Source organism: Convolutriloba macropyga, chromosome 13 (assembly GCF_964194025.1).
Source record: "Convolutriloba macropyga chromosome 13, txConMacr16.3, whole genome shotgun sequence".
Lineage (NCBI taxonomy): Eukaryota > Metazoa > Xenacoelomorpha > Acoela > Convolutidae > Convolutriloba > Convolutriloba macropyga.
The window spans coordinates 36,157,107-36,183,833 of record NC_134480.1 but is presented as its reverse complement, the minus strand read 5'-3'; the positions used below and the strand labels follow the sequence as shown (position 1 = coordinate 36,183,833).

The 26,727-nt window shown below is 33.4% G+C and overlaps 1 protein-coding gene and 1 long non-coding RNA gene across 2 annotated transcripts in view; one reads left to right on the top strand and one right to left on the bottom strand.

Moving 5' to 3' along the window:
• Positions 1–12,399: 12,399 nt before the first annotated feature.
• LOC142352283 (uncharacterized) overlaps positions 12,400–26,727 on the bottom strand; it is a 59,112-nt gene continuing 44,784 nt past the window's right edge. The window contains exon 7 of the mRNA XM_075404784.1: positions 12,400–12,656. Within this exon, the coding sequence (XP_075260899.1) occupies positions 12,557–12,656 (100 nt within the window). The 3' untranslated portion in view covers positions 12,400–12,556. The remainder of the gene's footprint in view (positions 12,657–26,727) is intronic.
• On the top strand, positions 12,565–13,583 carry LOC142352285 (uncharacterized). Its single transcript, XR_012760998.1, has 2 exons — positions 12,565–12,800; positions 13,310–13,583. It is a non-coding gene; the product is annotated as an uncharacterized LOC142352285 (long non-coding RNA).

Below are 26,727 nucleotides of genomic sequence, written 5' to 3'. Positions count from 1 at the left end.
GTTGCTCGTATTCTTTGCTAGGAGCTCCCATAAAATGTATTGGAGTTTTTGTTATCTGGTCGCAATCCACTTCTTTGTCACAATTAGTTACACATTCCTGTCAACGTTTCCGCTTCCAAAAAATTTGTTTACGAGCAGCAGATCAATGCGTTTTCCGAATCCTGTGGAAAAACAGTCCAATTTTGAGCACATGATATTTCAAATCTTGAGATCAATTATTTTTTGATTATGTTGATATATTGCTTAAATGGTTTTCCTGAAATTATCTTAAATTGTTTTCAATACTGCAAAGTTTTCAAACTTATTAACTATTAAAGAACTGTTGTTTTATTTTAATAATGCATTATTTTTTGACCTCCATAATTCGTCAGTTATCAGTTTATGTGAGAATTGCTGCTTCCATTATTGTTGTGTTTGGCCATGACTGAGATTTTTGAACTTCCTAAGATTAGCAATTTTGATGGAAACAAAGTTTTGTGTCACTTCGGCAAATCTTTTAGTGGATTTTTAAATGAATTAGTGAATTTTTTAAGGATTAATTTGCTTGAAATTTAAAGGTAAAAAATAATACGAGTGTGTTAAAAGAAAACTGTAGATGTCAGGATAGAGTGGAATTTGTTGGTTTCGTTTATGCAAAGTTTATAATGTTTTGCTGCTCTCAAACGAAGTTTGCAGCAATTATATTTATCGTGCTGGTCTTTTAATATGACGTCGTACTATCAATTTTTTTCTGACCGTTTCTTTCGTCTAGCCGTTTGAATTTTCGTCCTCAATAATGACATAAATAGGTAAAGCCCGAAGGGCGATAAGTTCTCATAGAACCTTACGGCTCACTAGGCTCTAGGTATGATTCGCCAATGAATATTACCACAAGGTTGTTATTGCCATCGAGAAGTTATCAAACTACGAGGCGAAGAGGAGTAGTTGTATAACTTTGACAGTTGGATAACGTCCGTGTGATAGTGTTTTTATTCCACTCTCGTCGAGATAATAACAGTTGCATAACTTTAAATAATTTTTGTTGCGATAAAATCTTATCGGTGATATAACACGACAACGACGAACTAAAACTACGAAATCTTCGTTATTAGGAGACTTACGAGCTTGTCACGCTCTTTTGTCACCTCTGTTACCTAAATAACAATGTCGATAAAAAGTGTGAGACTCTTAGTCTAATCAGAGCATTAATGTGAGTTATGCAATTGTTGTAATCAATTTGTCACCTTTTTGTCATGATTAGACTACGATTCTATCACAGTCTTTTATCGCCACCGTTTATTTATTAACAGTGGTGATGAAAGAGTGGGATAAGCTCTTTGTCTAATGAGGAAGCAGATTTTGTAGTGTTAATTGGGCTTAAGCGGTAAGCGGTTATTTTAAGCGGTAAGCTAAACTGATGTTATCCGACTGATATTATCCCTGCTCTCATCCCTTCTCACAGCTAAGCTAACGCTAGCTTCCTAGTTTGAGAGCATTTCGCGCGACGTTAGTTATTATGTTTCATTCCATTCAATTTTCGAGCTCATTGAGTTCTGCTAAGAGTTAGGAAATGACGTGGAGTGAAGTGTTCATCGGCCAATTCTGTAATTTGTGCGAAAGCTTTCTCGTTTAAAAAAATATTTCGAAAGTACTCCTTGATGAGAAATTTGTGTGAGACGGGCGCCGTAATCATTTGAGATTAATAAAGTTAAAATTCGTCCCAACAATGGCTGAGATTTATTCGAAGTATTACAACAATAATGGTTTCCATCACATTGCTGGTTTCGATCAGATGATATATTACTCATCTGTTCGACACGGCCGCCGGCTGAAACTCAGCGGCCGGAGAGCAGAATTTTTTGTTTATAGTTTCTTGAAATACTTTTAGATTTGAGAAAAGCGATTTGTAGAGCCAATGATTGATATGTTACTGAGATCTTCAACCAAATTACTGGTTGCAACTTGCGAAAACCATTCTATACTAAAACATAACTTTTCTTATCAGATTTCTTTTTAATTTTCTCATGATGCAAGTGTTTTTTCTGATTAAAATGTTTATAATCTTATGTGATCATTGTTCAAAAATTAACTGACAACTTAAAAGAAAATTAAATTAAGTATTAGCTAAAAACTTAAATGCTTATAGAGTTGGGCGATTTTTCTCAAATTTCACTCAATACTGTTAGATTGCGCCAAGATTTGAACAACGACTAATTGTTCGTTGGCAATAATCTATCTTGTAAATGAAAGTCTGCGTGCCAGAATTTCTGCGTAAGTTGCTTGTTTAAAGCAAGGTTAAGCCCTAGGCCAGCAGCATTTTAATCCTATGGTAATTTCAAAGCGGGTTTTTTGTTCGAGCTCCCCTAATCAATGCCGAATTGTTGTTTTTTCAATCATTTCAAGAAATAGTTGAGAATAATCAATTTTTTTGGCCAGATAAAGCGCTAATTAGAGTTCTAGATGCAATTTAGTGCATTTTCTTTGGATTTAGGAAATAGGCGTTTAGTTTTTTTTGTTTTTTGTAATTTAATTTTTTACAGTATTGTGCCTTTTGAGGTTGCCGTTAGTTTCTTGGATTGTATATTTTAAGATTGCTTTTATTGTAAAGTGATTACTTTGATTCAAAGTTGTGTCTGCTTATTTTTTTTTGGGAGTCGTCTCTGTAAATTTCTTTTTTTTGGAATTGTTAGGAGAGCTGTTTTTCGTTCAGATCTATTTTGTGAGTATGTTAAAGTATTTTCTCGTATGTTTGGTGAGGTAGGTTTTACAAATAAATTGAGGTTTTTTTAAATACGTTAGACAATTTCTCCTAATTTTTTTGAAGTTATTCAATTTCTTAATTGTAAATTTTTTCTGCCACGTATCAATTAGTAAAAAACTGAAGTTTCTCACATTTGTTCTCATTTTTTAAATTTTTTTTAGAAATCAGATTTCTACAAGGCTATCCTATCTATGTTTTTGACAGCTTTCTTTTGTCACTGATGTAGTGCGAACTACTTGTGCCAAAAGGTATCATGACGTCTTTAATTGTTTGGTGTCAGAACTCGTAAATTTTTGCTACAAATGATACCAGGTTTGTGGCATTCTCTTCATAGTTTTATTTATTTGTCCACGTTTTTGTCAAGGTGATTGTCTCGTTAAGTAAATAAATTGTTCAAATGACTGTTTGGTTCTTCCTCCACCTTGGGCTATGTTTTTTAAATTTGTCGTCTGCGTCGATTTTTATTACGATCTTACATTATAATGAAGATTAGATTTTTCCGTGATTTTTATCATTTAGCGGTTGAATTTGTGCGCTCGACATTATTTGTTACTGCAGTTTGTGTGGGTCTTTAGGTCATTCGTCTGATAATTTTTTGGGTATACAGGACTTACCTCGCACAATAAATTGGCTTCTCAATTCATGTTTATATTGAGAATGCGGACTCTAATTGAAACTCAATTGACTACCCGTACCTAACTCTAACGCAAATTCAGCTCTGAGTCAGAGCTTAATTCAGGTCACATTTTGCACTGAATTTATCTGATTCGGAGCTATTTCAGTGATTCCCAGCTATTGTAGTTGATTAGTGTAACTCACTGGGTGATAGCTCCGGATAACTGCTGCTATTTGCTTAGATAAAATGGTTTACGTACACAAGCATGCGTTAGATTCCGGCGGAGGAGATGTTTTCATTTTTGAATTCAGTTTTTTAAATGGACCAGACTGAACCTTTGTTTCCAAATTTCTTTGGCCTAAAATTAGTAACCTCTAGATAACAGGTAGCCAAAACTACATGCTACTGGGAGCATGATAGATTGAAAATTAAAAGTTAGCATGACAATTGTAGTGAAAGTGCAAGTTATTTGGTCGACTTATTTCGATTTCATTCTCTCGCCTCCCTTTTTGTGCCAATAACTTGTTCAACGTGAAAGCGAAGCTAATGACTTTGTTCTTTTGCTGTGGTTGGAATTTGCTTATTTTTGATGCGATGTAATACCCTCAGCTCAACGGGGTCAACAACAGGGTAAAAGTTTTTATTGGCCTGGGCAGGCTAGATTTTCCTCTAATCCTTGAACTTTTCTGACTTTACCTTTCTTCAAGGGAAAATTAGAACGGCAATGATGACGTCAAAGATTAATTTACTTTTACGATGATCTTCCACCAACTAAGGATTACAATAAGAAATGCCTTATCTAATATGGCGCCGAAATGTGTAGCTAGTTCACTACTTTCCTTGGTTGAGAGGGATTAATTGTATTTCGGCCTGGAAATTTTGCGCGTCTTAAAGTTGTTTTCTATTTAAGCATGAACGATCATTTAGAATTCGGTTATCAGTAACATCAAATCTCTCGAAAGATCCCGATATTCTCATGGACTGTGAGAACGTAAAGATGTATCTCATTAACTCTAAGATTGTTCTATCAGAATACTGTCAAATTTTTTGAGAACAATGCTATTTTTGACATTGCTGTCGTAAGTAGACTGTAATGCGTAGCATCATTGGACATTAAAAGTGAGCTTTTAACCTTCCGTGAAATGATTAAAACTGTAGACTCCCTGGGGATGTAAGATGAGACTATGAGGTAGTTTTTTAAGAAATGTTTTAAACAAATTTCGAGACAAGTTATTATTTCAGTTTTGAGAATATTTGATTTTTATAGCGACTACCCGATGAGTTGACAATTTTCCTTGTTTACGTCACAAGGGGTGTTCTGTAATCTCCTAAGAAAAAAATAGTTCCCATAGGACTGCTTTCTTTGAAAACTTTTTGACAAATTACGCAATTCGATGTGACGTAAATGGACTCAGTTCACAAAAAGTTAACAATGGTGATTACCGATGAAACTGTTTGCCAGCGTATCGGGAGAAAACGAATTCGCAATTAGATGATTAAACTGAGCGGAAACGCTTAATCAAATACCACATCTTTTAATTTACAAGATGGTAAATATAATCCTTTAATATACAAGGAGCGTTCTTTAATAATCAATAGATTTTTTTATTGCTCTCAAACGAAGTTTGTAGCAATTATATAAGTCCTGTCGGTCTTTTTTATGCGATTTTTTGCTTGACCGATTGTTCGTCTGACGCTTTTGTTTTTTCGTCCTCAAAAACGGGATAAACAGGCCCAGCGGGCATTAAGTGCTCTCAGAGCATCTCAGCTCTGTTTCAGCTCAAACTGTTTTGGAGACTTATACTTATTGTGTGAAGGGCGGTTCTTAGAGGTTGCAGACCCCTCCACTGTTGACCCCTCCCCCACTATGCCCCCACCCCCTTGCGCGCTGTTACCCTCCACCCCACTGTTGAATCAGCTCTTCGTGCAAGTCCCCCCCCCCCCCCCCGTTTCTAGCTACTGACGAACAACTGATCGCTACAAACACGCAAATTTACACTTTTGCAAAATTTTTTTCATGCTTTTTAAAAAATTTGACCTTTTTTGATTTTTATTAGCCCTGGGTGTCAAGGAACCTCCTCTAGGTTATAATAATAAGTACTGCATAGTTTCTTGTGGCTATGGAATGATTTCAACATTTTTAAATCACGAATTTTAGTATTTTTTGACAAAACGTGCAATTTTCTTAATTTTTTTTGACATTTATTTTTCGTTATCCAGGTCATTTCAGACCCAGGGAGCAGAAAACCTCCTAAGGGGTTTGATAATAGGTTACTTACAAATTTTTTTTTTTGGAAATGGAATAGTTTTTTAATTTTTTTGTCTCAAATTTTAGCAATTTTTTGATAAAACTTGCTTTTTCTCAAATTTTTTGAAAATTTTTATTCAAGGTTTTTTCGTCCTCAAAAGCCAAGGAAGCTCTTCTAGGGTTTAAAAATAGTTTACTGTATAATTCCTTAATGTGATGTAATGTCTTGCAGGATTTTAATTTCACGAATTTTAGCATTTTTTGACAATTTTTGCCTTTTTATATTTTGACATAGTCATTATTCAGGTTTTTTGAGCCTCAAGTGTCGGAAGACTTCCGTTAGGGTTTGATAATAAGTTACTGGAAATTTTTTTTGTCATGGATTATTTTTCAACTTTTTAATATCGCAAGTTTTTGCATTTTTTTAAAAATTTTTTTAGGTTTTTTGAATTTTTTTGTAATTTTTTAGGTTTCTCTTGCCCTAAGAGCCCCGGAATTTCCTCTAGGGTTACTACATAGTTAATAGATGTAATGGATTGTTTGTCAAGATTACGATTTTAAGCAATTTTTTAACGTACTTTTAATTTCTTCATTTTAAATTTTCGGCACCAGGGGCCCAGGAACCTCCTCCAACGTTTAATAATAAGCTGCTGCATAGTTTCTTGAGTTAATGGAATGGCGATCAACACTTTTTTACTCCAGCTTCAGTTATCTTTGGATAAAATCTCGAGACAATGAAATGGTTCTTAAGATTTTAATATCTTGAATGTTAGCAAGATTTTGTTAAAACTTGCATTTGTTTCCTAAATTTTTGCAATATTTTTATTTTTGCCTTTTTCATTTTTTTTGTGATTATTATTATTATTATTATTATTTTGTGTTTTTTTTAATGATTTATTTACTAACAAGGTCTCTGTCTTTCTTTGTCCTGTGATCTTTCTTTCCTTCTCATTCTCGTTCACGTATTATCTCTCTCTCTCTCTCTCTCTCTCTCTCTCTCTCTCTCTCCCCCCTATCTCTTTTTGTTGATGCCTCACTTCAGCTGCTTTTATGTGGCGTAATGTCATTATTTCTGATCCTCATTAACAATGAGTTAAAGTAGAAATGATTTTATCATAAATGATATAATGGGCTCTTTTGGGAAATCATTGTCAATTCTCTCAGAAGCAATTGGTAGCAAATATATTTATCCTGTTTGTCTCTTTTATGCAATATTTCGCTGGCCGAATTTTTGTGACCCATTTGACTTCCGTCTTCAGAAACGGGATAAAAACTTAGCCCCAAGTTTGCACAAAGTTCTCTTGGAGCCTTTCAGCCCAATGATCGTCATGTATGCGATTAACAGAAACTGTTTTGGAGACTTATACTTATGGTGTGAAGGGTGGTTCTTAGAAATTGATCGCACACCCCCACCCACCCACCGCCCCATTTCAATCCCCCAATCCACTTTTGCATCTCCGCTGCGATGCACCACCTTACGCCCCTTCAATTAATCTAAAGCTAACCTCACTAAACCGTGGCTAGCTACTGACGAAGCCAACCGCTTGCCGGTCGTTTGAGAGCAATTCGCCCGACGTTAGTCGGTTATGTTTGATATTTCAGAATTATCTTATATATTTTCAGCTGATAATTGACTGGTTACTAAGTCTGCTTCATATAAGGACTACAGCTGCATATAATTGCTCTGAAAGGCAACTGAGAGATTGCTTCCCTTTTTTGTCCATCTAATTAATTGTAGTTAAGATAGCAAGCAAGTCGCAATCGATCTTACAGCCTACAGTTTACGAGCAATCTATGGCGAAAGTTTTTGGCTAAAATTTGGAAGCGTTTTTTTTCTCATTGAAATTTTCTGTGTAGTTGTTTGAAGTTAACTTCTAACAGTGTCATATTTTAATATTATTAAGGCATGTCAATCATTCTGTTCACCCCAATTTCGTTTTTTTTGAGAACAACATCTTGGACCAACGTCCTAACTTTGTTAATGGCAAGGAAACTAGTGCGGAGCCCTTCTGTCGTCAAATGTCTTTCAGATTGGGCTTATTTCGGATCTTCTGATCTTCAGTGTTGAGAACGTCTTTTGTAAATGATCAAACCATAGAATGATGGATAAAAAACAAACCGGTTGTGAAAGTCCCGCAATTTTTTTCTTCCCCCTGTGTAATTTTCCCGATCTTACTACCTCCTTGGAATGCAACAGCGGCGGGGGGGGGGGCAAATATTTTTTGATCTAAATATGTAGCTAGGTATTTAAAAAATACTTTTTGAGGGGAAAGTGCTTCAGTTGTATACAAAAGATGTCCTCAAACAGGCTAGTATCTGATGTTTGCACTTGTTTGTTTTTCGGTAATTTAGGAATATCTAGCTATTTAGTTAAAAATGGTCACCTGGAAGTTGGATTTCGAGATTTCTGTACGGTTTGGCGAAAAAATTATAGAAAGGTGGGAGAATTTGAAGGACTTTTACAACAGTTGTTCTGTTTTTTATCCACCGCCTCTCTGACAACATTAGAAACTGGTTCTGAATTGACTGATACCATTTAAATAGAAAATTTTCTTTTCTAAATTTTGGTGCTTAACTTAAAAAATTTACTAAAACGCCTATGAATTCTGAGCTATGAATGCCGAAGTTTTTACTTTAAATTAAGATTGAAGTTAACAAAGTAGTTGCTGTAAAAAAACTTCGATATTCCCAGTAATTTTGTGGCCAAAGTCGTAGTGTTTGAATATGTCAATTATCTAAAAATGTAAAGCTTGAGGAACAGATTTTTGCTCTTTGGAAGCGTTTAAAATTTACATTGTTAAAGAAAACGTTTGATAACAATATCGGTTGTGAATGTATTTGTCACATAAAGATATCCTAAGAAACTTAAGAAAACGTAAAAAAACGTACTAACTTTTTGTTATTTCTCGGAAGTTTTTAATTTGATTAGAATAAATATAGAATGGCTAGCTAAGTTAGGACTTTTTAGGGGTTTTATTCAGCAACTATTGATCTTGATTAATAATTTACCTTTTGAGTTTCTGAATAAATTTGGAACCTTTAATGGAATTGATTTCTCTCCTTAAATAAGTGTTAATTTCCAAATTGGGGATGAGCATGTTTTAACTATATTAGTTTTTGAGGTTTTTCTCTTATGATTAGGTTTAAAATTAATTCCTCGGACTTAATTATCCCAAGGTATCAAAATGATAAGCCATATTAGTCTGGGTTTCGAGACTTTTTTATAACTCAACCTCTGATTCTAAAATAACTTCCTAATATACAATCTTCGTTATTCTTAGCGGTAACAGTTTTTCCATAGTTCGATTTTTCTAGGTTCTTAGGATTATTCGATTGAGTCGGGTAGAGTCAGAGATTGAATAGAGAATTTGAAATTAGTTAGGGCTCTTTAGAGATTATACTTTCATTTATTTCAGCTTTTATATAGACTGGAATATGTTTTGTGGTAATTTTTCCAGGTTCAATTTTTAAATCTAATGTTTTCTTAGCTTGGCAATAATTCAATTCAGCTTAGCTACTCTGTAAACCATGAGTGGTTTTACAGAGATCATTCACGAAGTTAAGTTAAGACCGCTTTGGTGTCGGACAAAAAGAGGGACCACAGACGCCTTCAAAACGATTGTATTTAAGATTATCAATTGCCGTGCTCCTTTCAGGAGACGAATTAGAGGTCACTCTGAAGATAGGATTGCCTATTCGTAGACGACATACATGACTGACTAGCTGGACTGACCAGTATAGTATGGAAGGGCAAGTCATATAGAAAATAACACGGTCTTCAATAACTCCGAAATACTTGATGGTCAATAGATCTTACGTTCTTACTCGAAGTGGTTGATAGTCGTCTGGTTGGGTTGTGGAGTGAACCGACGAGCTTCTCTTCATCGTCAATACTTATTAGCTCTTAGGATTCTGATTGATCTCTTTGTATAACTTAGTTGTTTCGGGAACCTAGTATACATCCCGACCATAGTTCCACCTTTTTTATATTTTTTTTCAACAGCTAGGTCATAATTGAAGCTAGGGAACTCTGAATCGAACTTGCTTAATCCTAGTTGATAACATCACTGCATCCAAATCTAAATATTAAGAGTAGCAGAAGAGCCTGGTATAGCCCTTCTACTTAGGTTAATACGTTTGTGAAATAACCCCTTCTCTAGTTCTTTGTTGTAACGAATTTTGAAGCTTTTATAGTGGAATTTGAATAGGAAATTTCCCCGCTTTCAAATTCTACACGATGAAAAAAATAAATTCAATTCTTCGATTTTTTTGTCCGCCGCTGTAATTTCTGAAGCGTTGTAATTCAATCGTTCTTCAAACCTGTCGTAGCTTTTGTATCTTTTCAATGCAATTTAGTACGAAATAAATGTTCGTCTTTTTTCAAACAAACTTTGCAAATATGTTTTCTTATTTATAACTTGTTCATATTTTTAAATTTTGATAATGACTAAAACGTTTGATTGTCGTCCGTGTTGTGTCAATTTATAATTATGTAACTCAGGGGACAGTTATTCACGTCAACAAACGTCAGGTTATGCACATCAAAAGACGTGAGTTTATGCTTTTCAAAAATCGCCCAGCTGAAAAACAGCGATTTTGCTGGTCGCCTTTTCATTTTTATAAGTTTTCTCGTTATTTTTAAGAGGGTGTGTGGATGCAGATGTGACAGGTCATCAATTACAAAAAGAAATATTAGTTTTTTCTTGTTTTCGAAAAGATTCAGTTATTTCTGGTTATATATTTGGTTATTTTACTTTACTTTTCGAGTTTTGTGCGATCTTGAGCTGTGTAATTGATCCCTTTTGGACGCTTAACAGGCTAAATTAAGCTAACTTGTTTTGTTAAATATTTCTGCTGAAGTATTTTTTACCTAAATCTTCTGTTTTATCTGCCTTTCAGAATGTTTTTGGCGTTCAATTGTTTAACTGGAGTTGCTGGTAGGTTTATTGTTGCTGAGTGAAAACAAAGGTTTTACAGCACAATAGTGATCAAATAATTAATTCTGCAGTTTTATGTTTTACTGTCTCTTGTTAATATTTAACTGTTTTTGAGTTCGTTTGGGCGTTGTGTTGGCGCTCAATGATTAGACAGGAACTGTTTCTTAAACGAGTGCAGCTGTTGAGACTTAGCAAATTATAGAGAATTTTGTTTAAAAGTTTAACAAGTTTCATAGATTTTAACATTTCTTTTTGCCCGTTTTTCCTCTCTGCTTGAAATGTAACGTTGTTTATGTTCTGATTTTTAATTGTTGACCACAATTTATTCATACCAGACGATCTTTTATTAATAATGCTTATGAGTATAAACTTATGAAAAGTTTCAATAAAAAAATTAGCAATTTGCTTTTTCCCTGCTAATTCGTTTCTTTATCGTAGTTGCGTATTGAATAGTGTAATTAAGATTTTGGTCAGGTTGTGCTTGGCTTGGTTGTAAGCTAATTTTTACTTTGAGTAGATTCCGGAGTCTTCAGTATGTTTTTTACATGAAACAATTACTACCTGAGGCCTAACGCTCATGTGAACAACTCATCCTTCATTCATTCATTTCTGGACTGAGTTTTTGACGTGACGGAGTTTTTCATTATCATTTGGAGTGATTTTTTGTTCATTAGGAAATTTGTGCTTGATTAACCCCATTACAGTCGAAAAATGAACGCTCTAGCTACCAGTTGTTTTACCCGACAGCTAGCGCTAGTTGAAATTTTCTGAATGAACATTGTACGAATAAATAACCTTATTTACAACAATGCAAGTTTTTCTGTCATGCTAATAATTTTAATGATTTTGTTTCATGGCATAATCTAGTTATTTTAAATTTAATGGATTATTTTAAAATTTGTGAAATTATGCTCGATTTTGGCAGCAGAAAGGGTAAATTCTAATGATATTTCAATTGCCTTTTCTTTTTCCCGCCTTTAATAGTTTTTGGTTGAGACTTTATTTTCTGTTACGCTGATTTTCTAGGATTACTTTTTAAAAGGTTATAGTTTCCTCTATCCGAATGAATTTATTTTTAGCTGATTTTCACTGATAAAATTCTGATTAGTTTTTCAAGTTCCCTCTCAAGTTTTTGATTTTTCAAAACTGGAGATAGCACAATAACAATTGGTATCAAAGCAAGACTTTAGGTAGCAAGTGGTATTTGAGATTGCAAGAATTTTACAACACGCGCTATTTCGCTGAAAAGCGGCGACTACACAACTCAAGATATCATAAATCGGCAGACTATGCACAAAAATCTAATTCTTGGTGACATCGAGATTATTTTTCAAATATTCTTATTTCATAAATTGGCAATCTTAAAAAAAAGATTTTAATATCTGTAATGTTATGTATAAATTTATTCCCAATGACAGTTAGCAGTGCTATTTCTGATTAGGGGCTAACTTTTTGGTCCAGACAACATTTTGGTCTCCGCTTTTTCTGTTTTAGAAAAATATTTGAAGTCATATTAATTGGATTGAAATTGGATTTGGGATTCAGTACTGGAATGGAATTTGCCTTGAGTGCACACTTTTACAATTTGCAAATCTGTCCGACACTTGTGTCCGATGTCATCCAAAAACCTGTTAGAGAAAGGATTTATGGTGTGAACTAGGGCCCGCCTTTGGTGTCTCAAATTGGTTTAAAAAATGATATTTGGACATCAAACCGTTTTCTACTTTCTTCGCGTGACCTTAATACCTAATAATACTTGGGGCATATTCTGCGCACAATATCAACTTTTTACAAGTGTATGTAAATTCCATTTTGCTTGAAGCCTACTTGCGTTCACTCTATCATCAAAAGAACGAAGGAATACAAAAAACATTGAATGTAGACACTAATGATATAATACATAGGGACAAAGAATACAAAAATAATTGTTTCTAATCTTCTGCTTGTTTCCAAATAGATTTGTTTCGTCGATTCTGATTTTTCATTTGTTGATTATTCAGTAAATTGAATTATTTTCAGATACAAGATTGTTGCATAATCGTCCGTCTTAGCATGAGTTTGAAAGCACAGAACCAGAACATGTTTTTGAGCTCATCACAACACATGTAGCAGTACCTAAACAGAAAGGACCTGTTTTGCATAATTTATTCTGCCTAATTGGACGTCGAAATGGGCGCGGAGATTTTGAACTTAGGAGATTTGGAGCGCATAATTGCTGGGTTTATATATCAGCCTCAAGAGCTCATTAGTTCTCACTCGGTAATTTCCCCAACTTTACATCTTATTTTGGGCATTTCTTTTTTGCTGATGCTAATTGCATCGCATCACTTTAATGCATCCAATTATGGAAAATCCGGGAAGCGGCGGACTGAAAGGGTAGAAGTTTTGCCCAATCTGGGAATTCAGAAAGATCAGACGTTTATTCCGATTGAAACAGTAGAAGACGTTGTAATTGTAGAACACATTCCCAATTTATGGAGGATAGAATTTCTCCTAATTGTCAAATGTAAATTAAGGAACGGTGATGACGGCTTTGACAGCGTCAAAAGATTTGAATTTGATGGAGCAACAAATCAGAAACCAGGAAATGAAAAGGGAAGTGCTAAATATAAATCAGTTATAGTGCCCTTAATTGAGACTAATGGTGCGGGTATTCGTTTTGAAGATATAAAGAGAGATTATGATGAAATTCATTCAACATTTCAACTGCCGCAAGTAATAGACGGGCCTGTCTGAAAAAATATCTGATGGATCTGATTTTGTTCCAGAGAATTAAGAGGGCAAGGTGCGGGCATTCATGACACATTGGTGTAAATTGAAACCAAAACACGTTCAGTACTGGGTTGTGGGGATAGAATAAAACTCCGAGTCATTGATTTGGAGATAGTCACATTTAGCTAAACTGCGAAAAGAACATTAGTATTAACTTCTTAGTTTAATGAACTCTTTAAATGTGAGAGAATTTTTACTTAAAGTTTGATTCTGAAGTCTTTGAAAACATATTTCTGCTATGATTTTGAATTGAACATTATTTTGAAAGTATGATCTTTCCCAGCGCAAACAGATTTTGTGGAGTACCTTTAATTATCTGCCGTTGAGCCAACGAAACTCGTGAACTTCTATTGGTTAAGACGTAAGGGATTAAATGAATAAACATCTTAAGCGTACAGATATAATAGTGGTCCGTTCGTGGAAAAGCTCCGGGAAAACTGAATTGATCTAATCGGTCAAATTTTTGGCTACCTGAGATTTTTGGTTAATTAAGAAGAATGTGGTAGCAATTATGGACAATTTCATAGGGATTCGAAAATCTGACGACAGAATTTATTAACATCTCCAAAGCGATAGCCGAGGACATTTCTTTTATCTTTCAATTTTTGCTTACCCTTATAAAATAAGCAGCGGCAATTTTTCTATTCTTTTTAGTGACATTTATTGCTCAGCGATTGAATTTGTAGACATGACGTGACCTCTTTTTCATACTTTACTTAGGGCGAGTTTCAAGGTCTATGATTCGATTGGACAATTGATCAAGTCAGTTATTTATAACTTACAAATGACTTTGGTGCGCTGTCAATAATTTTAATTTGTTCCAACTGTAACTGAAGTTCTGAATCTAAATTGAGCTTACTTGTTCTTAGTTAAACGGTCAAACGAAAATTTCTCGCCAAATTTGTATGCTTTCAAAACTTTTGAGAATAAATCAAAAGTGCTCTATATCTTTTTTGTTCCCACATTTTTGAAGGCTATTCTAGCCCCCACTTTATTTTGTTCAGATAATTTTTGACTTAGTTTGAGGGCGTCCTAGGCTAGCATATGTGGTATCAATTGCAAGCTGGAGTTTTACTACAAAGAGAAAATTTCATGTTTTTGTACCCACAATTTCAGGCAATTTAACCTAATTTTCCATTAATTTTATCAAAAAGTCTAGTCAAAATTCAATCATTTTCGTTAACTAGCGGTTTTATCGAGGGTTTTTTGGAAAAACAAAACTTATCATAAAATTTTGTCAATGTCTCCAAAAATGCGTTTTTAGAAAAGATTGCGAGAAATTTTTTGCCAATTTCTAGACATTTTATTGAATTTCTTATCCGTCCCTCAGCTGTGTTTACCTAATTTTCCATCCAAAATTAGGTTCGTTTGTTAACATCTTGATTAACAGGGAAATTTGATTAACAGGGTTGTTTGAGATCTGCCTAATAATGGTTAATTCTTCAAAAGTTTTCTGAAAAATTAAAAAATTATAAATATTCTCTATACCGAACCTCACTATAACGAAGTTTTGGTGATAGCATAAACTTTGTCCGCGTGGACAATTCATTGAACATCGATCACAATTACTTATTTTGCATTTTGGACGTTTTTGAACTACATTGAATTGAAAAAGAAATCAGATACTTTTTTGGACATGTTTCAAATTTCTTGAATTTTTTTCTAATGAAATTTATCTCCTTTGTGCCATTCATTAAAATGGGAACGAGTATGAGTTGATAAGGTTAGCTCCACGTACTCAGTCGGCTTTTATTAAGTTGCAATTTCATATAATTTAGATTGTTTTTTTTTGGATGCAGTCTTTTTGATGATTTTGAGGTCAAGTCGAAGTCAAGTTTGAGGGGGTTTAACAGGTAGCACAGCGTGCAATCCCACTTAGGCATCTCAAATGACAAAAGAACAGCAAGCTGCACGGCGCGAACAACTATATCTAGATAAAAGAGGAATCAGATTGTCGCTAGTTTTTGTTGACTTGCCGTGCTTTGACTGCTGTTTTTAGTGTTATCCCATTTTCAATATCAGATTTCTTCACGACTGTTATTAAAAAGAAGCATCTTTTTTACGTTAGTGCTAAGCTTCAACTGGCTACACCTTTTTTGGTTCTGATAATTTTTGACTTTGAAATTAATTGTTTTGAAAAACATTGTTGATTTTATTTCTAGTTCTATATTCATAGTCCTTTTGGTGGCTTGCCTGATTATCATAAATGATGACAATTCGTATAGAATAGAGGCAGTACTCTAGTCGAGATTTAGTACTGCGAAAAGACAGTTTTTTGAAATCAGCACTTTCTAATTTTTAATGTTCATCCAAACATGTTTTCTCCCTATTTTGCTATTTCCTTGTTAACAGCTTTTTGGGTATTGAATACAATAAAAAAAATTTGGACAGCAATTGTTGCGTCTCTCTATTGTTTTAGAGTTTGATTGCCGTTTTTTCAGGAAACAATTATTATAAATACACTTTAAAAAATATTTTTTAAATTCGCTTTTGATGAACGTTTCGACTTTCTGTCCGAATCAAAAATAATTAAGAGGGTTGAAATGCTCTCTAGCAAATCATAACGTCTTTTTTACCATTCCTGTATGTACTTTTTGGTTCTAGAAAATAATATTTTTTGAGAATTTGAGTTTTTATAGCTTTGATGCTCATTAAATCATAGAATACTCGTTCTGGGAGCGCTAAAACCATAACTGCAGAATAAAACTAATGTTTTAAACGTGATTTGAAGTGTTTTTAATAATTAGCTTTACAAGTATATAAGCTACCAAAAGTGTTTGACTAATCCATTTTTGTCATATAGAAAATTATCCCTCAAGAACTGAAGAAGAAAGCTGAGCTTTTATTGTTGCTGAGCTTTATATATAAGGAAATATGCTTTTGATTTTTATTTTTGTTCTTTGTAAGGCTTGTTTGTACAACTGCCTACTTTCTTTTTGACTTTACAATCTATGTAACTCATTCGTTCTACCAAAGCACCGTTATTTGGATGAAACATAAAAAATTTGTTGTTACTAAAACTATTTTAACTTTCAATTTGTCAAGGAGTTATTGAAAAAGACTGATCAAACAAAATCATCAGGGTACGTGTTTAGGAAAACTTCGATATTTTTTTCATAATTTAAGTGTAACTAAGTATTTCGTAATTGAAGGTTACTCAGGTTTTTTTGTTATTCTGAAAACTCATTTTTACGTGTTTTCTGTTTTAAACTTCAGCTAAATAACTTTAGTTTTTTATCGTAGTAGATTGATAAAACACTGTGTGGTGCGAAAACAATCGTTTCTGAACTATCGTTTTCAATGTTTTGATCTGATATATGTTGTGTTTTCAAATGCGAATGTGGGAACTTTCTTGCCACGCACAGAACAAGTGAGCCTTATTGTTTTTCTTTGTATTGCCTGTTCCAATTGAATCAATTTGACAGAAAGATCAATTGCTACTATTTTTCAGCAAGCTACAGGCTGTTTTTGATTGAAGTAGTAACCGAAGATTACTCATTGAAAAATTGAGGAATTCGATCCAATGCCAAGTTTTCCTTTATTGTGATTACCCCGTTCTTTGTTCCGTTTGATAGTGTTAAAAAATATTGCTGGACATAATTTTGACAATTACTTGATGGTAGTCAATATCCTTATTCAGTATAAACAATGCTAGCTCTCAAAAATATGCAGGTCACTGAACATTTTGCTTGGTTGACACATCAATGTAATTGTATGAACTTTCAATTCAAATTCAAATTTTCAAGTCAGTTGTTCTAAGGGCTTTGAGTTTTTGATCTCCAAAAAATTGGTACTATCAAAAGCGCGGTATCATGTATCTCCATGAAGATGTAGTTGGTTGAATTTTGCATTGTGAATGTATAAATATTGCCCAAGTACTTTTCAAGGATTATTTATGAACACTGGCTGGAAAATAGTTGGCTATTTGAATTGAATCCTTGAGCAAAAGAGACGTTTTTTTTTGTGCTCACAGCACCACATGTGTATATTGTTGAAAAAAAATCGGATACTTCCTAACTTAACAAAATAAATTATTTAGAAATTAATACATACTAAAATATTACTACACTCCACAAAAGAGTCATTATAAACGGTGTCCAGACTCTTATCAAATTTCCAAAGTAGTCAAAATAATCGCGCATACACTTCATTATTAAGTCGTTGTGGGGTTTTGTTGCATTTTTCATTCGACATTTTTCATTTCTTTTTAAATTTCAACTTCCTCTGTAGAAATTAGATGAGAACATAAGGCAGAAAAATATTCAAAAACGATTATTGTTGAGAAACTTTTCATGAATTGCTTTACAACATATCAACTGCAGGTTTTCATATTATACGATAAGGTATACTCCAATAATTAAGGGAATATTTCATATTGATTTATATTGTTTTTTTCTTATTATGAAGATCATTTTGTTTTTAAGCGTGGTTGAACAACGCGAGACAAATTTGAGCTAAGTAATATTAGAAAAATTGGGGGTGGGGGGTTTTTAAAAGTGACAGATAAAACCGATTGTTTTTTTTTACCGTTGATGTCACTCAAGCTAACGGAAAAATAAATTATGGGAACCCGTCTGAAAAGGCGACATCAAAAACGATTATAACCTAACAATTTCGGAACAAAAATCAATAGAAAGAAGCGTCATTATATTTAATCAATTGACATCTGTCTGTATTTGCGGTGACGGTCGTGATTTGTTCGAGCACCTATTTGCAAAAATATCAGTTGTTTTTGAGCAACTGTGCGTAAAATTTTTTGGTAATGTCACTTTTCCGTATTTTTTCCTCCGTTCTTTGAAGTGTGCACCTCGTTTTCATTTCTGCCCAATTAGCGCTCTGAAAATTGATTAATAATTGTCTGGTGGTGGCTACATGTGATTTAACCGCTCATTGTAGTGGTTCTGAAAAAATTAAAGTATTATTTAGAAACAGGCAATTCATAAGAAGTACGGTTGTATGTTATTTGATGACGTTTCAAAATAGGATCTGAAAAATAAATTAGAATAAGATCTGAAACTAGTTCAGAGCAGAAACTGCAAGTAGTATTGACATTTGAAAAAAATTTCCAATGTCAAATACTCAGCCAGTATCCCATTAGTAGGCTGTTTGTTTTTTCTCAGAACGATTTTTTGCTTGTCCGTAAACTGAGTAAAGCGAAGATAATGACGTCATATATAAGAAGTTCTTTGGTTTGAGCTGAATACCAGATTATGCTAATTGGTCTAATAATTAATGACGTTTATGAACTAAGATTCTTTTCTAAAAATCCAGTTTGTCCCATTAGCCATTCCTATTAACATTAAGCATAGCCCAGTTTACGTTCTTAGTGTCTTTATAGAATGTAATTTGCAAAATGAACTCATTCTTTTCATCGAGAACATTCAAAATGACATGCCCACATAGCTGAATTAGGATTCAGGGCAATTTTTAGTTGCCGTTATTTCCCACAGGAATAAATTTTTTCCCAGATGAGAGGACTATAACAGTCTTGTGAAATAATTGGCTGCCGCTGTTGTGCAATATAGACTGTTTTCTTTTGGCGAATGACGTGCGACATTTAGATCACAGGTAGTTTTCAGACGCAAGTCTTTTGTAACTTCTTTTTTCTTTTTTGGTTTTCCTGCTGTGTTGAAAGCAGAACCAAATTAGTTCGTTAGTTCAACTTAATTCTAATTTTTAATTGAAGTCGAGTTTGTTTTACCCTCCACTAAAACTATGCGAACTGAAACACAAATATTGTGTACTAATTATGGCAACCACCAAGAGGAGGAAATGAGGGTAATTTATGGATAATCCAGTTTAAACTGGCCGAACTTAATTTGACTTATATAAAACGTTCTTGAGAACGTTTCTGTTCCCCCTCTGGAAATATTTTTACTTCTACCGGGCAAAACTCAAATTTAATCATCGTAATTGACTCGAGTGATCGTTTGGTTTGCTAGTTTGTGTGAACCATGTCAATTGAGCCTTAACATGCGATGCTGTCCAAGAAATGCCCTTCCCCCTCCCCCATGCGATCCTGCGCAAGGATTGCCACCCTCCCTCTCCTCCCTTCCCCTCCATTCTAAACATTTGAACAGTGAGCAAAAATTTCCAAAGCCACGTAAACAAGATAAGAAAAATGTTAACTCGGTTGCCGCGTTTTTAGATGTTTAAAGAAACTTTGCTGAATTCCAAAATTGTAGGTAATGTTGGGTGATGTGTATTCTGGCCATAATATAAACGTTCTATTGTATTGTAATTTTTGGGGACCGAATATAATTAATTTAGCTTTCATAATGAATAATAAAGTGCATAAACTGGAAAAATTAGCAAAATAGCACCCATTGCTCGTTTGATACAAAAAATATATATTTTGTCAGTTGATGAGTTATGTTTATATTTACCAAGGAGGCTTGTCAATGTGCGTTCGCACATGATGTTCCGACCCGCCGTCATCTACATTTTTGACTTATCTGTCTTTTGACTTACATTTTTGCAAAGAATAGATGTTTGAGTTTAAAAAAATTGCAACATAACCAAACTAATAACTGAACTAAATAATGTAATGCCTCTTTACAACGAGATCTTCCATTGAACAGACTACGAGAGAAAAAAAAACAACAACAAAAAAGCAAAAACAAAACTTCTTGGCACGACAAAAACTCATTATCTTAATTGAAAAGTCGAGTCCTATAAGGGTCAAATAACAATCAGACAAAACAAAAATTTACTTTTTTCTAAATACTCATCAGATGGGATTTTTCCTTAATAAGACTAGGTAAAAAATCGACAAAAAAGAGAATTAATAAGGCGAAATTCAAAAATCAATCAGCATTTTTAAACCAAATAATTTCAAAATCTCAAAAATAATTAGCTTTTAACAAAATAATGCTTGATAAATTTACTAAAAAGTCATAATGAAACCAATAGGAACTGTCTCTGGTTAGACTAAGCCACAGGAATGGACGAAAAATGCAGAAAAACTCAAAAAAAAATACGAAAAACAAGTTACAAACATTCCGAGAACACAAATTAGTGAAGCCATCAAAATTATTAGCTATCATCTGAATATTGTTTTTTTATTTCAATTTCTCATTATACTATTTCAGCTAAAGTTATGCTGAATGAATAAATAAGGTCAATTGTGCTAAAGGAAGAGAAAAAGAAACAAAAATATACCACTCATATAACTTTTTATGAAAACGCATATTGTCCGACAAACAAAACATCAGTTACGTCACATTAATATCAGTAAGCAGGTTAATTTTTATAATACTTGGAATTGATTGGGATCTTTCAATGATGATAATAAGTTACAAATTGACGAAAAGAACAATGTAGGCTGAGAAAATTGAAAAGTCTCAAAATATAAAAAATGTATATCATAAACTTTAAGACTATTCGCAATAGTCTGACTAATTTGGATTACATCATTCATTCAATTCTCAATTGCAAGATTATGGGCTGGTCAGCATTTTACGGCTACCTAAAGAATAGAAAATGAGCAAAAACAGCAAATTAAAAAAAAAGCGATAAACGTGTCGCAGCCCTTGAAAAATGAACTTTTCAGTAAAAACTTTTCTACTTTCAAGTAATTTTTAACAGCCCTGGGTATTTAAAAATTTGATTCCAATAAATCAACAAACAAGAACAAATACATTGAAACCACGAAATTTTTGAGAAAACCCGTAAAATCAGCGCTATTAAATTCAATAGCGTTCAGCGGAAGCTAATGAATACGCAAAGTTACGCCTCGATGAAACCACAAGGATGTTTCATTCATAAGTCATCAATAGGACATTACAATAGGCCCTTGACTAGGAAAATAACAATAAATACAGGCAAAATCTGAAAATTAATTAGAAAAGTGAGAGAAGAAATTGTCGAAGCCATTTAAACCATAAGCTTTTCCTTGAAAATTTTATCCATGATCAACTAAAAGTTTTGGCCAAGCCAATGGGAGATATTGGTATCAGGATAATATGATAAGATTTCTAGAGGAACCAACATTAGGAAAATATCCATAAAGTTTTTTTTAATTTTTTTAAAAATTTGTTTCATTGAAGTCATAAAACAAATGTTTAGAAGATAAAACCGCTCACCAGAAAAATTTTGATTGCACTAGAAAGGAAGGGGGTTGTCATAACGGGGACTTACGATTCACGGAAATATGTTTATCATCAGTTAATGTTAAAAAAATTCCCCGAAAATCATTTTTAAAGTCTTAACAGCCATTAGCTGTCCACTGAAAGCTTAGATAGGGTCACTTAATGCGCATTACCAAACCTATTGCACTGTTAGTCAACAAGGCTATGCCATAGGACTCAAAATATTAGTAAAGATTTAAAAAGAAAGTCAAATTTACATTTAAAATTTTGAAAACTCAGAGTCGAAGGCAAAAAAACACGAGCGATTCCTTGAAAACGATTTTTTTGTTCATTGGGCTTCAATAGACTGTAAATTATGTTTTTCAATAACGGAAACCCGATATGAAAAGTGACTAGTCTCTAGGTGACTTAAGAAAATTTAAAAAATGGGAAAAGTTTTCTAAAAAAAAGAAGCGCTGAAATAGAATTCGATTTTTTTTGCAAACGTCCTTGTGAGACCAGAACTAGTCTTTTTGTCACCATTCGTCTATTAGGAACTCAAAATTGTTTCATTTTGTGCCGTGAAATGTAATTTTGAATTAATATTTTTATAAAAAAGATCTTATTTTGAAGAAAAATTGCACTGAAAGTGAACAAAATCATGCTAAATATCCCGTGTTCACACAAAACTTCAATCCTCGATAACTCCTTGAACAAAACGAAATTTAAAAAAAATTAGTTGCCAATTCTACGCTGGGCGAGCTTTTTAATGATACCACTCACATTTCTCTACGATGAATATGTCGATCGGCCAAAATTTTTGAACAAAAAAACCCATTTGAGTATATAGTTCCTCCCCCCCCCCCCCACAAGTGGGGTCGGAACAAAAAGTTAGCTTACATGGTTCTGTAAAACGTGCGAAAATAAAGTTATCACATGCAAACTTTTCTTAGTTAAGATCTTTTTAATTTACAACCGCGCGTTCCGATTACTTCGATTACTTATGCAAATTTGTACCGTAAATTTTCAATAGCTCTTGATGAAGCTTTCTAATTTTCTGTTGATATTGCGAGCTTTCCTATTAAGTTCTAAATATTATATCTCTTCGACAAATCTTTCATGTAATGTTTACGCAAATTGAACATTTACTTCAATATAGTTCCTCTTGAAAATGAAAATGAGGATTTTTTGAACAATATATGTGGGCTTTTATAATTTTGTGACCTACCTTGGGATTGATCTGTGCAAAAAAAAACAAATCAATCAACTCGCCTACGCAAATTGTACAAGGTATTGCTATCCGAAATTCACTGGGTGTGTATTGAGGTGTTGGTCGCGCCTGGGTGATTATTTTTGCTACCTTGCAAGAGGAGAGCATTATTCTATCAGCAAAAGTGGGAAAAAACTTTGTACTAATAACTGAGTAATAATGACTTGCTAACCTTGTCTGCTAGAATTAGTTCACTCTCGTAAGAGACAACCAACTGCCAGCTTATAGATATGGATTAGGGGAAGTTAAGACTGGGAAAAAGTTCAATGGATATGGTATCCACTTGGAAAGGAGTGGTACTTAATTGATGTGAATAATCACCAAATATTTCCTGATTAAGTTGACAGTTCCTGACGTAATGCAGAAATTGTTAGCTTCAAAATCTCTTATTGAACTGAAAAACTCACTCCGCTTATTTGGAGTGAGATTTAGACTTTTGATTGGAATTCGTGAAAATTTGGGACAAAATTGTGACTAATTTTCTGTACAATTTAAGAAGATGCAATTTTACCTTATTTTAAGTCCTGTTAGCAATCAGTTCAAATTAATGAAGTCAAAGAAACTGTCGCAAAAAAATGAAAGCCGGTGGATGTTAAAAAAATAATCTAAAGTCTGAATGCTTGGAAAAAGCTATGGAGACTATTCGATAAGAGGAAAGCGAACTGAACGTTGAAAAAGTTATTCATGGCAAATTGATGTCAATATTACATGCAATATGCAACAAATGCTGCGTTGCATTAATTACGACGTACTGTACTTCGTTATTGATAAAATTCAAATCATAATACTAATTTTAGCTGCAAGTATACTGATATTCTTTTTTCAAAGCATCCTTTTGACAATTTTCAGGCCATTAACAAAAACTAATTCTTTTTATTCAAAATATTAACTGTGGACTGTTTAAATGATTAGAGTAGTTGTCGGTCTAACAAGAAGTGCAGTTTGTAATTTCGAACCCGTTTAACTTTTTATAACGATTGCAACTTCTAGTCGAGCCAGCTATTCCCGGATTGTTATTCCCAACTTTTGGTTATTTACCATTTAACCCCCCTGCAATGTATAATACCACATTATAGTATAGTTACGGTGATACAAAGGGTTCCAATTTTTTGCCCTACTAAGCTGAGGGGTCAATAATGGGAGAGAGAGACCAACTTTCATGCCGTTTTGCTGATGTGCATTGCCGGCTATCTGTCAATCAGACTTTATTAAGCTGATTTTAAGCAAATATTGATGATGTCTTTTTCTGAATAGTCTATACAGAATCTTTTGTCTGTTCTATTTTGGGCGCTTTCTAAATTTTGATGTCGGATGTACTTAACGAGAAATGTCCCTTCAAAGCAGAGTTATATTTGTTTAATCTGATAAAAAGTGGAGGAAACAGAGAAGATAGCATCAGACAATTGATAAGACAGAAAAAGAAGCATTAGGCGAGAAGAAAGAATTTAATGTCTTGATAGTCATCAATATTTTGAGACAGAAAAATCGATATGCTAGAACTGAAAGCGCCATTGGAAAGCCAAGATTGCAAAATTCCTAACATGAATAAGCAAAATTTGTAAAAAGTTGAAAAAGTTCAATTAGATGTATAATAACTTGTAATCAGTCTAAGTTATGACTGTTATCAGTCAAAAATGCAAATATATAGATATTTGAACGAAAATTAATATTCGGCGCCAGAAATTTATTCTTTCATTTTATAAAATCAGAGGCAATAATATACAATCTAATAGATGTGAAAAAAGTGGAGCCTTTTTCTGTAAAAGAAAAATTGATTAAAACGTATCTGGCAGTCCAAGTACTGATTTTTTAAGAAATGGCGTTGAAAAGAAAAATTGAGAAAATTTTATTCTTTCCTCTTAGCTGTAAAGAAATGGAACTATTGGTTATGGTTTCATTTGTTCTCTCTTAGGATATAAAAAGTGGGCTGGTTATTGCTAAAAAAAATTTTAAGGATCAAAGTATAGGTCCGTAGAATGGCTGTATGTTCGACAAGGTTCTGACAATTGGGTTTGAACATCCAGTTCCTGCCCAAACAGATCCAACATTGTCTGTGACGACGCTTCCTTTAGCTTGGAAACACTGTGAAATCATCAGTTTTTTTTTTCATATTTGGGGGAAATGAGATGAAAAGACTTATATTTTTGGTAATTTTAAATGTGTGCTATATTACAAAAACAATTCAATGGAACAGCAAAAGATTGGTTTTTGAGTTCAATGCATTCAAAATTTTAATTCAAAAACCCTTAAACATCACTCAGATGAGATGCCCAGATTTTGCTTTTGATATTACTGAGTAGAATCAAATTTTTATCTTTTCGTAAAAGAGTTTTAGCTGAGAAACTGGAGGTTCTTTCTCTGATGATGAATATGAAGTTATTTAAAGATATAATTTTCGAACTGAGTGACATCATAAAGGTCAATTGTCTATACAAACAAAAGTAAAGTGCAGCACATAAGCCGCAAAGTCGCCCGACTCTCGATATCATTGTTTTTGATAAAGGTGCTCGTTAATATTGTATTTGTTATTTGAGAAAATTATTTTTATTGAGTTATAACACTAAATTTTTGACAGACAGAATTAAAATCAAATAAAAATCGGGGTATCCGTCAGAAACATCTAAATAATCAACCTTCATTAAAACACGTTTTTATATAGGGAGATTGCATTTTTTTAATGTTAAACTGAGAAATAGCTTTAAAATGTCACTATTCATCAACGCGTTGGCTCAAAAAATTTGGAAATATTTTTAAAGTTTTTGAAAATTTTTAAAAGAAAGCTTTATCTTTTTTAAATACTGAAAGAACTCTATGCTAGCCTACTTTTTCTAGCACACATTTGTAGGTTCTCCATAGGGAATTAGCTAAAATTTGAACAAAATTAACGAGAGCTTTTAACAGTAGTTGATGCGTCGAGATGATAAAAACTCCTTTTTCTACTCTCCCTTAATTATTTAATTATGGTACCTGTTAGTATTGGTTGTTTTCATCAATTTCATTAAAGTTCGATTTTGAAACATTTCAGACATAAAATCTTAAGAGGTTAAGGTTATATAAAGTTACTTGAGCTCTGCTGTTCTAAGGCAAAGGTGAAGCTGCAAGTGTCACAGGCAGGCATCAAGTATTGAGTTTTTTGTGACTTCTGTGCAGTTCTTTACATATCAATGAGTTTTTTATGATAGCGCAAGTTTTTTCCTATTTTTTGCTCTTTTCTAATTTAATATCTTAAATCATGAAGCTGACAGAAAAAAACGGGGAAAGGAATATATTGCTAAATGGTGCTTAATAATTCGTGGTTTCAGATGATAGCTATCGAACATAATTACTTTGACAAATATGATATTCAGAAACAAATTTCTGCACTGTTCATTTTTCCGCATTTTTATTTGTCTTTTGTGTTGATAAATTAACCAAGACTTTGAGATCAGATGTGGTAAATGTTATCTCAAATTTTTTATTATTTTAGTTATTAGGAGGTTGCAGTAAGCAGCTATTAGTTTTGATGACAATTGAGATGAAGAATTTTTGACTTTAAATGGATTCTTATTTTATCGCATTTGTACCAGGAGAGGTACGTGCTAAAGCTGTAACTTTAAGAAAACCAAGTCATAATGTTGATTATAGAGATGTAATTCAATGGTTAGGAAATGGATGACTTTTTCACAGTAGCAAAAGAAGATTTTTGAAGCAAATCTCACGAAAGTTTTAACTGTTGACAGGGAACAACAGTGGGCAAAGGGTAGCCCAGGCATATCGTGCCAAAGTAACTATAACTCAAGGGTCTTTTTTGAAACACCACCAACACTGGCGTCAGTGAAGCAAACTGATTAGTTTGCTTCTCTGACGTCCGGCCGCAGCACCACCAACACTACACATTCAATATTAACTGAAGGCGGAACACCGCACAGTTCTCTCTGGTGACCCCGAGAGACACCGCACAGCATTGATTGCTCTTTTACTCTTTATACACTTGATATATACTTGATTTTTACTTAATATTACGAAAAGATGAAACGCTTTTTTTAATGGTTCACAGTTTCACACTCGATAACACAACCTATTTTGATTATTATGG